General features: G+C 35.0%; 1 protein-coding gene across 2 annotated transcripts; it reads right to left on the reverse strand.

The window, feature by feature from the left end:
- Positions 1–381: 381 nt before the first annotated feature.
- On the reverse strand, positions 382–14,210 carry LOC142517886 (mitotic spindle checkpoint protein MAD1). 2 transcript variants are annotated; one of them, XM_075620384.1, is made up of 16 exons: positions 13,850–14,210; positions 13,429–13,528; positions 11,992–12,152; positions 8,087–8,284; positions 7,915–8,007; positions 7,433–7,549; positions 6,585–6,832; positions 5,965–6,136; positions 5,669–5,779; positions 5,379–5,582; positions 4,462–4,624; positions 3,598–3,688; positions 3,438–3,507; positions 1,520–1,648; positions 1,380–1,418; positions 382–652 (listed from the first exon to the last, which is right to left on the reverse strand). In XM_075620384.1, the coding sequence occupies exons 1-16, from the start codon at positions 14,042–14,044 to the stop codon at positions 563–565; spliced, it is 2,181 nt and encodes a 726-aa protein (XP_075476499.1). In that variant the 5' UTR covers positions 14,045–14,210; the 3' UTR covers positions 382–562. The 2 variants fall into 2 exon arrangements, with proteins under 2 accessions (XP_075476499.1, XP_075476500.1); XM_075620385.1 differs by lacking the exon at positions 13,429–13,528.
- Between the last annotated feature and the right edge of the window lie 144 nt (positions 14,211–14,354).

Here is a 14,354-nt window from a genome sequence, read left to right on the forward strand (position 1 = left end):
GCTGGTTATTCAAACTATTCTATTTTTTATTATTATTGAAATAAGAGTTTGATTTGGTTAAATTACAGTTAGATGTATGATTTTGTTACAGAATTATGATGAAATTGCGTTGAGAAAATATTTGAATTTTTTTAGTCACCCGACAAGAAATAAACCAGTCCGAACATAATTTCTGTCGACAAAGGTTAACTACTCATGCTCGCCTAGCTGGTTCGACTTTGCATTAGGCCATTTCCTCTATACCCTCGATGCCAAGCTCGATGCTAAATTATCACGCCGACGAATTTGGGATCAAGGAATTTACACAGGCATATGGTCTGAATGCAAATATGATTCTATAAGGAAATTTTGTGCTTCAGAAATTATTTGCATTTCATGAACGAAGAACAAAGCAAGTGCAAATGGGATTTTATAATTATGTACAATACAGAAGTGCTCTCAAATAGACTAACAAGTAAAGGGGTTCCCAGACATTAATTAACAAATATCTTACAATCAGTATTGTGATGCATCCATCAACATTGAGAAAGTGCTTGATCAAATGCAAATCCAGTGCCACATTTCATGAGAGAGTACGCTTATTGAAAGACTCCACTGTCAGATTTGAAATGAAAGCAGGAATTGAATTCATCTTCCGAATAAATATTTCAACCTGCAAAAATCGCATCAGTCAAACAAAACTAGACATACCTTCAGCTGAGGTTCGAAACTCGTGATTGCAACCAGTTCGAGGCATTATTTTTAAATTCTGCAGTTGATTTTTCACTTGAGCACGGGAAATGTTCTATGCAGTTACTATTCTGATGTTCAATACCAAGATGACCCAAGTAGCATGCAAAAAATCAAGACATGACAGCGCCGTCGCAAAATATAAGGCAAGAAGAACAATATAACAGAAGATGCATTTGCATAACAATAATCATAATAATCAATTTAGGATAAACCTAGCCGTTACCCAAGCAATCTTCATCACAAGTTATCTACAAGAATGCTTTTTACGGACAAAGAAAATTAAAAATGAAACCTGAATAAGCTCATTTTTTTTCCGGGGAATGCAATTGAATATTAGAGGACTCAGGGTGCTCTCAAATTGCTCTCTTCTGGAAGCACGAAAATTTAAATAGCTAAGTTATTGATTTGCCTAAAGAAAACATTTAAGACAGGATATCCTATTCAAAAAAATTAACTTCCATTGGTTATGCAAATTCAAACTAGTTGAACCAACAAGATCCTATTTCATTTAGCAATGTCCTTCCATCGCAGACAAGATCATGCCACTTCTAATTTAAAATTCAAAGTCTTTATTTTATAGAAAATGGTTGCAATCAAACCATTGATATGAAAAAATAAAGAAGCAACAAAAGATGTTTAGTTCAGACCTGCCGTGATATCTCAGGCTGCATGGTGTATGCGTTCACCTAGTATTTTGAATGATAAGAAGTTGGAAAAAACAAATAGTTAAGATTTTTATCAAGTCAATCTCCACAATAATAGAAAGATACAACCACCACCCACTTACTATAAGTTTTGTGTTTCCAGATTCATATTCAAATTCAAGCTTCTCCTCGTCGCTCATAGCATAAATAGAATGAAGAACAAACCGTGTAACCGGTATGCCATCTGAACGCTGGTGGTCATCCATCACAATCTGAACCATTTTCAAAATATTATAGTCAAGATATTGGTAGATCTAAGAATCACTTTATTGCTAATTTTTTCAACCTTTCTGCGGGTAGACTTGCACGCTCAAGCTTATCACTCTCTCACGTTTGATCACGCTTGTGTTTGATTATATTTTCTGAATATAACTCACATAAGCCTAGCAAGCAAGAAGAATGACACTTGGCAAACGTCTAGGACAGGCGGCAGGCGGACAAACATGCATCTAGCAGCAGTTACGCTTGTTCTTATCCAGACAAAGCAGTTGAGTTTGACAGGTGACGGTTCCAGGAATAGTTACTCGAGTTTGTCTGATATTGTTGCATTGTATTTTGTTGACATTATCCATGAGAAATATAGTATTCAAAGGATCAAATGGTCAAGAGGGTGAGAGGTGGGGGGGGAGAATTTAAAATCAACCTTTCCACATTTAAATTATCCATCCAAATATATTGAATTGGATCCGGGTTTTAAAAGTGAAAAATGAAGCAAAATTTATGAAAACTTTTAACATTTTGTTAGTCTGAGTCATATCTTCTATTCTCACAAGGGCACTTTTGGAAAGAGCTTGGTCATTTTGGGAAGATGAAAAGATACCTCTAATAGCAAGGAAACGTGAACATTCATTTGGCCAGGGGTAGCATGATGAAGTATGAGCCTCACAATTCTGAAAGAATTCAATGTTATTTTAATCGTACTATATTATTTTAATCGATCAAAACAAGCCGGAAAAATTTAGTTGGTTCAAATTTTTTCAACTAGCATTATGTAGTCATCGTTCGACACTGAATTTTCAATATACAGATTTGACTAATATTTGTTGACCTCTGACCTATTATATTGTCTTCATTCACGACTACACGTAAAAACCACATCAAATCTATGAAGCAAAACTAAACAATGATTACATAAGTCAAACAATTTTACGTCACAAAATGAATAATTAGCTGCTTCGAAATGGAATTGAAAAGCATTGCACCTGGGAGGAGAAACAGTAAAGCATATAGAAATGTTTTCCTTCAGTTAGATTCATTTCAAATAAATGCCAAATAAGAGCCTAAAATAACATGATTGGAGTAACAACACAACAGGAGCATGGGAATTAAAGCCGTTTTGTCACTTATATACTGCCAACTGCTCACTGACTTCATATATCTTTGCCCTTTTGCCATCTACAGTGTAAAATGCTTTGTCCCACGAAACATACCCTCAATTTTGACTTTGAATTCCCAACTTCAATTAAAGAGCTAAAAATTGCAGGGTTTCTCTTAAAGGGGCATCAGAGGTTCTTTTTTTTTTCGAATAAGGCATTACCATCAAATGTAGACCTTATTGACCTGGGGTGAGGTTAAACGAAGCAATCCCTTTTTGCCATGTATGAACTGAAACAATGTGATCCATGTTTTGTGTCGTAGAGATGGCAGGTGAAGTGTGGGGGATTTAGAAACTGCTATTCACTCTAAATCATATTTTTTTATCTTTTCCATCACTAAACTTATATGGACCAAGAATTTTTACCATTCCCCCTTTTGATTTGGAAATACTGGAAAGAGAAGTGGTGCTGAAAATATTCATGGAAAAGAAAATGAAAAGTTCTATAATATCAAAACAAGTAGCATACAAGTCTGGAGAGAACAGATAATTGGTACCTAACAAGTGGGTTTTGAAATCATAAAATAATGTCTAGAGGTAGTCAATTCAACTGCCAAGAGAATAGAAACACTTGTAATAATAGTTTGAGAACCAAAACTAAGATTTTGGCATATGATAATTGATACCTTGTAGCCAAACAGTTCACAGCATGCCCGCCTGAAAACAGAGATTCTGTCTGCAAAAACAGTCTTGTATCTGTTGCATCATATATTGCAGACGCCTAAGTTCCAAAAAAAGGGAGTGGTATGTGCGACAGATAACTCTGAGAAAGCATTCAACACTCACCTCTCCTCACGTTTTTCTAGAGTTGCAACTTGCTCTTTTAATTGTTTAATTTTCCCAGCAACATATGAGTCAACAAGTGTACCAGCATCAGCTTCGCAGCACAATTTAACCAACAAAGCCATATCAACAGCCACCAGAAACAACGGAATTAGTTTACTGAGCATATACCACAGTTTTCTTCATTTATGCAATGTTGTTGAGCAGATTGTAGAGTGGTTCTCATATCTGATATATTCATCTTCTTACACATAAAGTTTGCTTCACTTTTTACTAGAGAGGAAGGTTAGAAAAAAAGCTCCACCATAACACCAGTCTTCATATATCCATTTTTAAATAACAATTATTTGTAATATAATTTCCTGCACTGAGTTTTCTCAGAGTTAACTTCAGCCAATCTCTCCAAGCTCAATATGTGTTTATGTTACATCACATAAATTATGCGAAGGTGGCACCACTAATAATTTATTTTCATCAGTGTGGCAAAAATAAAAATGGAAAAAATAAATTTCATGTCATGCACTCATAACTTGGTGGGATGTATATCCCCCCATGGATCACTCTTTTCTTCCTATGAGGCGGACTTTTATATGATGCTTGAAGTGAAATATCATACATCTATAGTGTATTGGATGTCACGCAACAGATCTGATCAGGTAAAGGGTTCACAATCAAGTAACACACATACACCCCCCCTTAGCGCACTTTTCAACTTGGTGCAGAGGAACAATAAAAGTAACAAACAACTTGACTGTGCTCTGTTATTACCAATACCATAATGATCCTAACAACAGAAATAAATATGCACGTTATTTTAAAAAGAAAAAATATGCAATGGTTTACAGTCTAAAACTTGATCTTTCTTACGTGACTGCTTTTTGAGTTCTTCAACAGCCAGTAACTTCTCCTTGGTCTTCTGCAACTCATTTTGCAGCGCCTCAATTGTCTGTTTTGCCTCACTGTCAACTGTTAGGGTGTTAACCATTCGTAGAACTTTTGTATTAGCAGAAGAAAAATCTCCATGTCCCAGCTGTAGAAGCAATAAGATTCATCATCATAAAGAAGACCAATAGAAGTACAAGTAGAGAATAAAGAATCCGACCAAATGGTTTCAGACAAGGAAAAAATAAACGAAAATATCAATCATTATCAGCTGCTATTTATAATTATCCATTTCATGGCAGTTTAGATCAAAGCACCCATATTATGAAATTTCAATTTCATGATTAGTTATCATTTCCTGGGGAACGTTTCTTAACTTGCTATGCTATAAGACCAGAAGAATAATTTAGCTGAATTGTGGACTCGGCAATTATAAGTTGTCCGCATAATTAAAAATCAAGCCAGTAAACAAGTAGAGAATAAAATAGCATGAAGAAGGAATAAATATAAAAAAAATGAGGTTGGCTGTCATTGAGGTAAAGAATATATTAACGCTTCCAGGGTAATTAGTGGAACTTACCACACATAGAATGTTATGCCAGCTTTCTGCTATGCTCTTTTCCAGTGGACGTCAGCTCAAATTCTCATTATTACAGTCAAATAAAAGAATATCTAATCCTCCCAACAAAAAAATAGTTTATGGCCATTTAGTTCAAAGCATCAAATTCTATTTGTTCTTCGCTGGTCAAACTATCAACTTTTTGGACATATGTGAGAACTTTCAGATTAATCACCGTCATGTTAAACTTTAGAAGCATGAGAATAGTAGACAATGGTGAAGATAGCAAGGATCACAAAAAATTGTTGGACAGAAGTAGATTTTCCTTGAAACACACTCACACCTTGGACTCCAACAAAGATATCTCTGATCGAAGACGATCATCTTCTCTCTCTAACATCTTCAATCTTCTTGCTTCATTGGTCAACCTCTCATTCAGCAGCTTTATTTCATCATGTTGACGGCTATTAATCTCCTTCAGTTCAACTAAATTTTTTTCTAGTTCGATGGAATAGTTTTCCTTCTTGGAAAGGGACATTTCAAGCTCCTGTCAACATGATAGATTGATTAGTATATAAACTGAGAAAGATAACAGGATGAGTTAGAAGCAAAGGAAGAATGGCACTCTATAACCTGAACAATAGTTCCACCGACTGATTCAGCTCCACCTTGAAGATTTGTGTGCTCTTTCAAACCACTGACAACATTTCTCAAGCGGTCTCTTTCCTCTGTAATTGAAGCAAGCTGCAACAGCCAAGTAGCTAAATCAATGAGCAGAATTAGTAGGCTTTGTGTACTAAAAGTACAAAATATTTTTCCAAGATAATCTCAAATTCCTCAACAGTTATCCAGGTCAACACAGAAGAATCACAATTCATTTAAAAGCATCTAACGACCAGAACTCATTTAATGTAGTACTAAATACTAACCATGAACTCTAGCCTTTGGATTTCTGCTTTAAAGGACTCTGCCCTCTCTGTTGCCATCTTAGCATCATTATCAGCTTGTTGTTTATCAAGTATTGAAGTATCAAGAGCCACTTGTATTTGTTTCATCCTTGCGTGGGCCTCACCTTCTCTAATCATGCTATCAACCACCTCCCTGCAATAGCGCACTAAGAAAGTAAAAAATTCTAACATGAAAATACACCAGAACAACATGAACAATGTGGCCCACCCCAAATGAAATCAGATGATAATCGTTAAAGTTCATGAAGCAAAACTAAAGTTAATACAGCAAGAGGCACAGTTATTACATTTCTTTTCTCAAATTCATCTACTTTCAATCGGAGAAATAGAAGTTTATAAATATATAGACATTAAATGATGCAGCAGTTTCGGTAGACATTCTTGATATTCATAATATCAGAAGTACCGGCAGTATATAAAAGTTGAATACATGACAGAAAACAAGGGGGAGCGAGAGACAGAGAGAGAGAGGTTTACTTTTAAATAATGTCGTAGTTTTTAACTTTTACAGAATCAAAGTAACAACAGAAAAAGTATATATAACTAAGTATAAAAGAAAGGCTGACTAAGTAGTAGCATACTTCTGTAAAGCTGCAAATTTGAGAGGTATATCATCTGCAGATGATACACCAGGTATTTCCTTGATCACTGATTTCCATGTAGACAATTCATCCTCCAACTTCTTCATGCTCGACTGGAGATCAGCTAATTTAAGCAAGTCCATCTCTGTCCTCTCTCTCCGGTTCTTTTCTTCATGCAATTTTTCTTTCAACAACTCAATGTTATCATGAGAAGCTTTTATCTTTCTTGCTTCACGTACTTCAGACTCCTGATGACAGATTGAGCCAAGTTACAACAACGTAATGGATCATGACATTATAATGGATGACTACAGTATGGAAATATCTGGTCAAGGATAACAAGGTATGCAAGAAATATAGGGTAGGGACTTTTAACTGATTGATTCTCGATTGAATAAGCACCAAGAAAATGGTAGTCACTGCAATCATCATAAACGCCACGCATCAAATACTGTTGATGCGACTTTATTTATGTGAACTACCAGGTGGATGTAAATTTACAATGATTCCTAAGCTAAAAGTGTATTTGGTGCCGAAATAATGTAGATGACTACTTATAAACAGGATACTTCTTCATTACAGAGGATATCTGCTAGTAGCTCACTCCCTAGTTTTTCTTGTTACTGAATGACCACCTCATCTAAGTTACAAAAATCTTGAACCACTATAAATGTGAGGCATTTAACATTATATTCTGTAACATGCCCAATCACACATGGACTACATTATTTTTACGTCCAATTTCCATCTAAACTCTTTTCATGAATTGATGACCATAAAAGCAAATACAAAACCTCCAGACCTAACAAGAAACATTCAAAATTTACAATGCACAATACACGGCTTACATAGTTCCTTAGTTCATCTTGCAAATGTTTCACCAGTAAATCAGCATCCTTGGAAGGAGCTTCCAGAGATGTTAAGGTGGATAACTTTTTTTCTACTGCCAATTTATCCTGCATGCACTGTTAACAGCGGAAAAGAAATTGATTGCCTATCATAATGCAATAATTACACAGGATTCAATGAAGTACATGAACGTGGAAAAAAGAGATTGATAATTATTGTCCATTACACTGACAATAAGACAGGTACATTTTTATCCTTAACATGGACAAGAATGAACCCGCTTTCATGCTTCATGCATACCTGAAAATAGAGAAACACGAGAATATACTTCACCTCAACACACATTTAGCCACAAAGGTCGAAATTTCATGGTAAGCAAACAATATTTCAGGCTTAAATTCATCTAAACATAGAAAAATATATTACGACGAGAAATTTTAAAAAATCAAATACATAGGTTGAACGTAGCAAAAAAATTTACCTCATCAAGTCGCTTCTTAAATTTTTCCAATTGTTCGTTCACTAGTGCTGACTCTTTTTCAGCATTTTCAGCTCTGCACTGCATTTTCTCAAGCTGAAACACAAATAACGAAATTTAAATACTAAGTGACCATGAATAGCGTTATCCCTGTAAACAAAGTTGAAGTACCAACCTCAGCTCTTATTCTAGAAATGGAAAACTTCGATTCATTTCTCAGTTGTACAATCTCATTTTGAAGACGTCTTTTCTCCTTGTCCACGCTTCCAGCTAAAGTACTAAGCTTTCCATCTAAAATGCTTGCTTTTTCATCAGCTTTGGATGCAGACAACTCAGCTTTTTTGCGAAGACCCGTCTCATTTCGGAACTTAACCTACAAAACCAAATACAACAGAACAGGTGCAAACAGGAAAATGCTAAGAAGAACACTATTTAAGTGAAATAAACACAGTAGTAAAAAAGTTGAAAGAAAAGCTGAAACACAGACTACAAAATAATAAGGTTAGAGAATTCACATATGTAAGATCACACAAATATAATTTATGAGAGGCTCATAGGAAAGGGTAGAAATTGAAGTAAAAAGTCATCATACTACAATTGGACATGGACGACTATTAATGACTACAACGTGAATCTCAAAAACTTAACAGCTCATAGGTTGCTACAGCGGTTCAAAGCAGTCAAAATGCAGCGATCATATAGTTCCAGAATAGTAGCACTTTAGAAATAGTTCTCATCCAAATTATTGAAAATATATACAAATCTGAAGTATGCCAATCTATGTTCATGCTTCAAGAGAACCCAATAGATAGAGCTGTCAGAAGGGCTGCCAGCCGGCCTCGGCCCGTGGCCTGCCCCGCCAACTAGGCAGGTTGGAAAAACCTAAATCCAATCCAACCCCCCACGGATTACGGTTAGGCAATCCAACCCCGCCAAAAAAAATTAGTAAAAAATAAAAAATTGGAATTTTTTTTTTAAAAAAAACACACATAATCTATTATAAATAATATACTAATTTCAAAATTCATCATCCATGTATAAATCATAATAAATAATACAATTCTCTAAACGTTGGTCTAGCAGTAGGCACTAGTCGTATGCTAGACCAGTGTCTAGCAACTAGGCGGGGACATGACACAAGTAATAAATCTGTCATTGATGATAAAAAAATAAGAAATATGTTTAATACATTAGTCATTGGGGATTAGGCCAATTTAAAAATTAATGGGTTTGTCCATTAGTTGGCCCAAAATTAAAAAAAAAATTTGATATTTTTCATTTTTCTCTTATCCTAACCACCGGTGATTACTGTCATTTTCATTCATTTCTTCTCCTTCTTTTCTCCCATTTTCATTGTTCATCATGCCTAGAATCTCATCGGCTATAGAATTCTGGAAGACCGCCGTCGTCGAAATCTTCGTTGTTCTCAGTCAACTTGACTGACGCAGCCAAAGATACAGCCGGAGTCCCACCACCCCAAGGCCCACTAGCACCTTTTCGGTGCGCCGCCCTAGACGGCCGCCTAGGGCACAATATCGAATACTGAAAATTAATCAATTATACATAAAATATTATAATTATAAATATATAAATATTTCAAAACTTATCAACCATATATAAATCGTTTCAAATAATATAAATCTTTCAAAACTTGTCAACAACACATTAAATATAAGAAATAATAATTATAATACAATTTATAAAAAAAATTGACGGACCGCCGAAATCACAACCCAACCCGCCCTTTTTAGTGACGGGGCGGGTTGGCCTGATGGGCCAAATCCGAATTGATGGCTCTACCAATAGAACCTCAAATTTATTTCATATGGACACTTGCGAGTACAGTTGGATTGAAAAGGTTAACGAAAATGCAGGCAATTAAAGTTGGGTAATCCAAATGCCAGCTAGAAACTGTCCATTCTTAGATGACAATTTGAGAACTGGTCTTGAAATGATTCGGTTAGGTTTTGATGTTGTGGATACCCAAAATACATCATTATTTCCCCAGTCCAATAATATATCTTTTGTCTTGATTCTGACCTAAACATGTATCACGTAAAGTTCAAATAAAGTAATATAAAAAATTATAAGAATATTCCATATCAAAGAAAGACCCTTGAGAAATAAATTTTGGGGAAAATGCATATTAGATTCAGAAGTCAGATGGTGCATCAAAAATAAGTACAACATTCAAGTTCAAGTCAGATGATTACAATTTGTTTTCTCCAATTCGTAGTCAGACCTTTAAAGGAGGATCATCTGTGGCTGGTGGTACTGGAGTTAATGACATGCATTGGAATAGAGGGTTTCATCCATCGAGTGTTAAAAAACTCAAAAGGACACTTAAGAGCACCCCTAATCAGTTGGTTCACCATTGTCATATTAGAACTAATATCAGATAGAAAATGAATAGATCTATTTTCATGCAAACCATTAAGATATTAGATGTGGCTCATGCTGATGTAGACATTATAAAGAAATTATGTATGTACTTGTCGATACCCCGTATTTCCTTACAAAATGTGGTTTAAGTATTTCAGGAGATTCAAAACATAAGTATGTAAGAAGTTCTAACTATAAAGAGACCAAATCGAAAATTATTATTTGCTGAGAGATTATCGCAAGCACCAAGTCTGAGATGTATGCATACTTGCCACTGGGACAGAGTAAAACAGAATAAAATGATACTGAGGTGCACCAATTGATCAGGCTAATCCAGATATCACCACACTCAATCCAATAGCTAGCAGACAACATATTAGTATTGTAGGAGAAAAGGTGGCAATTTCAAAATTCAAGGCAATGCAAGGTTTCAACAAACATACTACTATGCAATCGTCACAGTGATTTTACTGCTTCATGTACAAACAAATGAAATTTAGTCTCTGAAGAACAAACCAAGAAAACAGTAAAATCTTACTATGTCCTCACTTTCTCTCAGCCATCACAGAAAGTGAGAGTCAAATAAAGACAACTATAAACTGCTCAACCTACATTGACCCACAAAATGTGAGCTTAGGGGTCCACTTGCACAGCCATAGAACTAACTTGAAAATCGCAAGAACTGGCAGGGCCAAAAAACTGGCAAAACCGTCCAAACCATGTAATGCACACACTAGGTTATCTCAGACACAAACTCATAAGAATGAGCTGATCGTGAGCAAGATCTCAATGTTACACGGCCTAGGGATTTCATCCTCAAAAGCTTAAAATGTAATTTCCATGTTAAATCAACAAATTATCATTCGGTGGGCCAATTTGGGAGACCAAAAACAGCTCATTTATGTTTTCTAATTCTCCAAAACCAAGAACAGGTATATGGTTCTATTTGGAAGCACCTATTTCTGGAGAAACAATAAATAGAAACAAGGTCCCCCTGTTTCAGTTTTGTTTTCTTAATTTTTAATTTTAATTTTTACTAACTAGAACCTCGTTTTTACCCTTTCCCCTTAGGCCTCAATCAATATTTCACCCAATTCACCCTACTTCATCTATTCCAAATTCACTTCTCATTATATCTGTAATCTATCATCTAAATGCAATTAATAAATCAGAGGTGTTCACGGGCATTTTGTAAATTTATATTTGTGTATTTTATAATTAAACTTTATATTTCTAGATAAATATGTTTCCAATTATACTTTTACACTTCTAAAAACATTTTTATTAATAAAAATTTAACCATTTTACTCAAATGTATTATAGATCATATTTACTTATTTAAAAAATAGCATACATTAAAAAAATAGAACACTACTCAGTACTGTAAGTTTCAATAATTTCAGTGACAAAAAACGGTTAGAGATTCCTCCCAAATATAGACTTGTTAAGAGTTTCTAAAATACAATTTTCGATCCAAAAAAGACAACACTTTTTCATTTGTTTTTAAAAAAACTGTTAGCGCAATAACCAGAAGCGTGTTTCATTTCTCCTTCATTGGCACATGAGGCCCCTATTGCTACCATCCATAATTACGGAATCATCTCTAGTCTCTACACATGCTAGACTATGTCACAGCTCAAAAATCCAATGGCACAAAAAATACAGCATTAGACTTAAAATCACAATAAATTGCCGCACCTCAAGTTCACTAAAGGATTGTAATTGTTTTTTGAGCTGTTCTTGAGAAAAATCAACCTCCTTTCTCAGATGCTCTTGCAACATCAGCTCACGTCCTTTAGCTGCAGCCAGTTCTTGTTCCATATTACATAGTTGATCTCGTAACTTCTTTCTCTCAGCTTCTACAACAATAATTCAAACTAAAATTAAATTAAACATCCCTACCTTCATTCACAATATCATTTTAGGCATATTATCAAAAAAATTCAAAAATAGGGCATGGGCATATTGATGCTTGAAATAGATCATGAACAAATATACTGGAGTGCATGATTAAAGATAAAGAAGTAAATAGATCAAGTACGTCTAAATAAACTAGCTAGAATTGTCTTTACTAGCAAAAAAAAAATTGTTTTCCTTTGAACTGTGAGATTGTGGGTGATGACATTGAATGAGTTTTTCAGTTATATGAATAAGTAACTTATCTCCATAAGAACTTTAACTATACAAAGTTGAATGACTTTTTCAGTTACACGAATAAGTAACTTATCTCCATAAGAACTTTAACTATACAGAGTTCACTCATTCCAATTCATGGAAATATTTAAACACGGGGAAAACTTAGAGATTGAAAATAAAAAAATTAAACCAGGCACTTCAAATTGTTCAACATAATCAGTTAAGAAGCTGGCAAAAGACATCAATGTAAAACCAGTAAAAAAACTGATTGAAGAGTGGTGGTGAGAATGCACTCAAAGCATCAGAGAAGCAAAGATCAAAATTTACAGATGCTATATTCTTCCTGTTCCAAGAGAATGAGAACCAGAGACCCCAAATAGGTAATCACCATAAGAAGAAGTTGGCTGGATAAAAAAATCTATTTTCCATAGTTGATTGTGTGAATGTGATACAGTTTAGATATTATAAGTTTGTTAATTATGTTATTCATTAACAAAAGTATAAACAATATGTAGAGGTGTACAAATTATATTATATTACATGAGGGAGTCTAGTGCTAGAACAACTAATTTTGGGGTCATAGTGTAGTTTTTTCCTTTCTAAACAACCATTGTGATATCTGTTAGTGTTCCACTCTAGAATTTAAGGTTAGTATGAATCCCATTAGCAATACCAATATAACTACCGGATCCTTAATAAGCATAGCTGTTCAAGCCGCACCAAAAACTTAATAATTTCTAATCACTACATTCTCCATTATCAAAAGCAACGGGGACTAATAATTCTCTGAAGAGGAACAACTTTTTAATGATACAAGTCCATAAATGACCGACTGGAGGCATAAAGCTGAGACAATAGTGGAAAGTGATGAGTACAGAGATAATGGAGAAAAAGAAAAAGGACAAGGAACTTAAAACATGTTATCGTTGTTTTGCTCTCCATGTGCGCATGTTATGATGGATCTTATAGAGGTGCAGAAATATATAATCCCAATCTCACCAGTTTTTCTGAAACCATCATTCAATACTTCGAATTTAGTTTGGTAATCACGTGCTTGTTTTTCTGCACTGCTCAAGGCATCAAAAAATTCTGATTTAACCTACAAGAAAAAATTGCTACAGCCATGAAATTGTCAATAAAAGTTCCTCAAGCAAATTCATTAAAAGAAAAGGAAGAGTGGCCCCAAAAAATGTGCATGAGAAATCGAGCCAGTCATTCATGTCCACAGTACCAACCCCAGATTGGTGTAATAAGTCAATTACCCGCGGAAACAAACCAACGGAGAAAAAAAAACTAGCGCGGGAGCCAACAGATATTGAATTCATAAATACACAATATAAAATATTACCAACATATCAAATAGAGATAACTCTGCATAAAAAGGAGAGCAATTGAATCGGAAAAAGAACTGAGCTTATACCATCTGACGGCATTGGTAAGTACAGAGCATTTGATCGGATGTAATGGGGATTGAGTGGTCGTGAGAATGTTCCGGCTCCAGCAGATCCTCGAAAATCACCAGCTGCCTGTTGGAAGTAGGGCTCATATCAGCACGGTCTTCCGGCAGCAGCGCTTCCGCCCTCCGCTTCCGCGGCGGTGGAGTTCTGAGAATCATCTTATGTATTTCAAGGAATTTCGACAACACCTGGAATGATTACAAAACTAGGGGTTGAAATCTTTGTGAGATTGATTTGATTAAGGATGAATTTGAAAAGAGAGGCGCCAACCAAAGTACATTAGCTAGCTTTTTGTGTGCGCGCCTCCAAGCTGAGGGAGCCTTGCTCATATGAATTAATAATGAGTCCGAATATATTTTTAATAATTTTTTAATTGACAGACATCAAACTTGAGCTCAAATCCAAATTTACTGAATAAAATTTGAAATTAAGTTGGAAAAAAACAATCGAACTTGAGCAAAGATAGTT

The sequence above is a fragment of the Primulina tabacum genome, chromosome 11 (assembly GCF_025594145.1).
Source record: "Primulina tabacum isolate GXHZ01 chromosome 11, ASM2559414v2, whole genome shotgun sequence".
Taxonomy (NCBI): domain Eukaryota; kingdom Viridiplantae; phylum Streptophyta; class Magnoliopsida; order Lamiales; family Gesneriaceae; genus Primulina; species Primulina tabacum.

Excerpts from the sequence above, each read along its gene's own strand:
- LOC142517886 (XM_075620384.1), bottom strand. The coding sequence starts at position 14,044 with ATGATTCTCAGAACTCCACCGCCGCGGAAGCGGAGGGCGGAAGCGCTG. Across the intron at positions 6,137-6,584 it reads AAATTTGCAGCTTTACAGAA|GGAGGTGGTTGATAGCATGA; the intron begins GTATGCTACTAC and ends GCGCTATTGCAG. Across the intron at positions 1,649-3,437 it reads GTGAACTGTTTGGCTACAAG|ATTGTGATGGATGACCACCA; the intron begins GTATCAATTATC and ends AAAATGGTTCAG.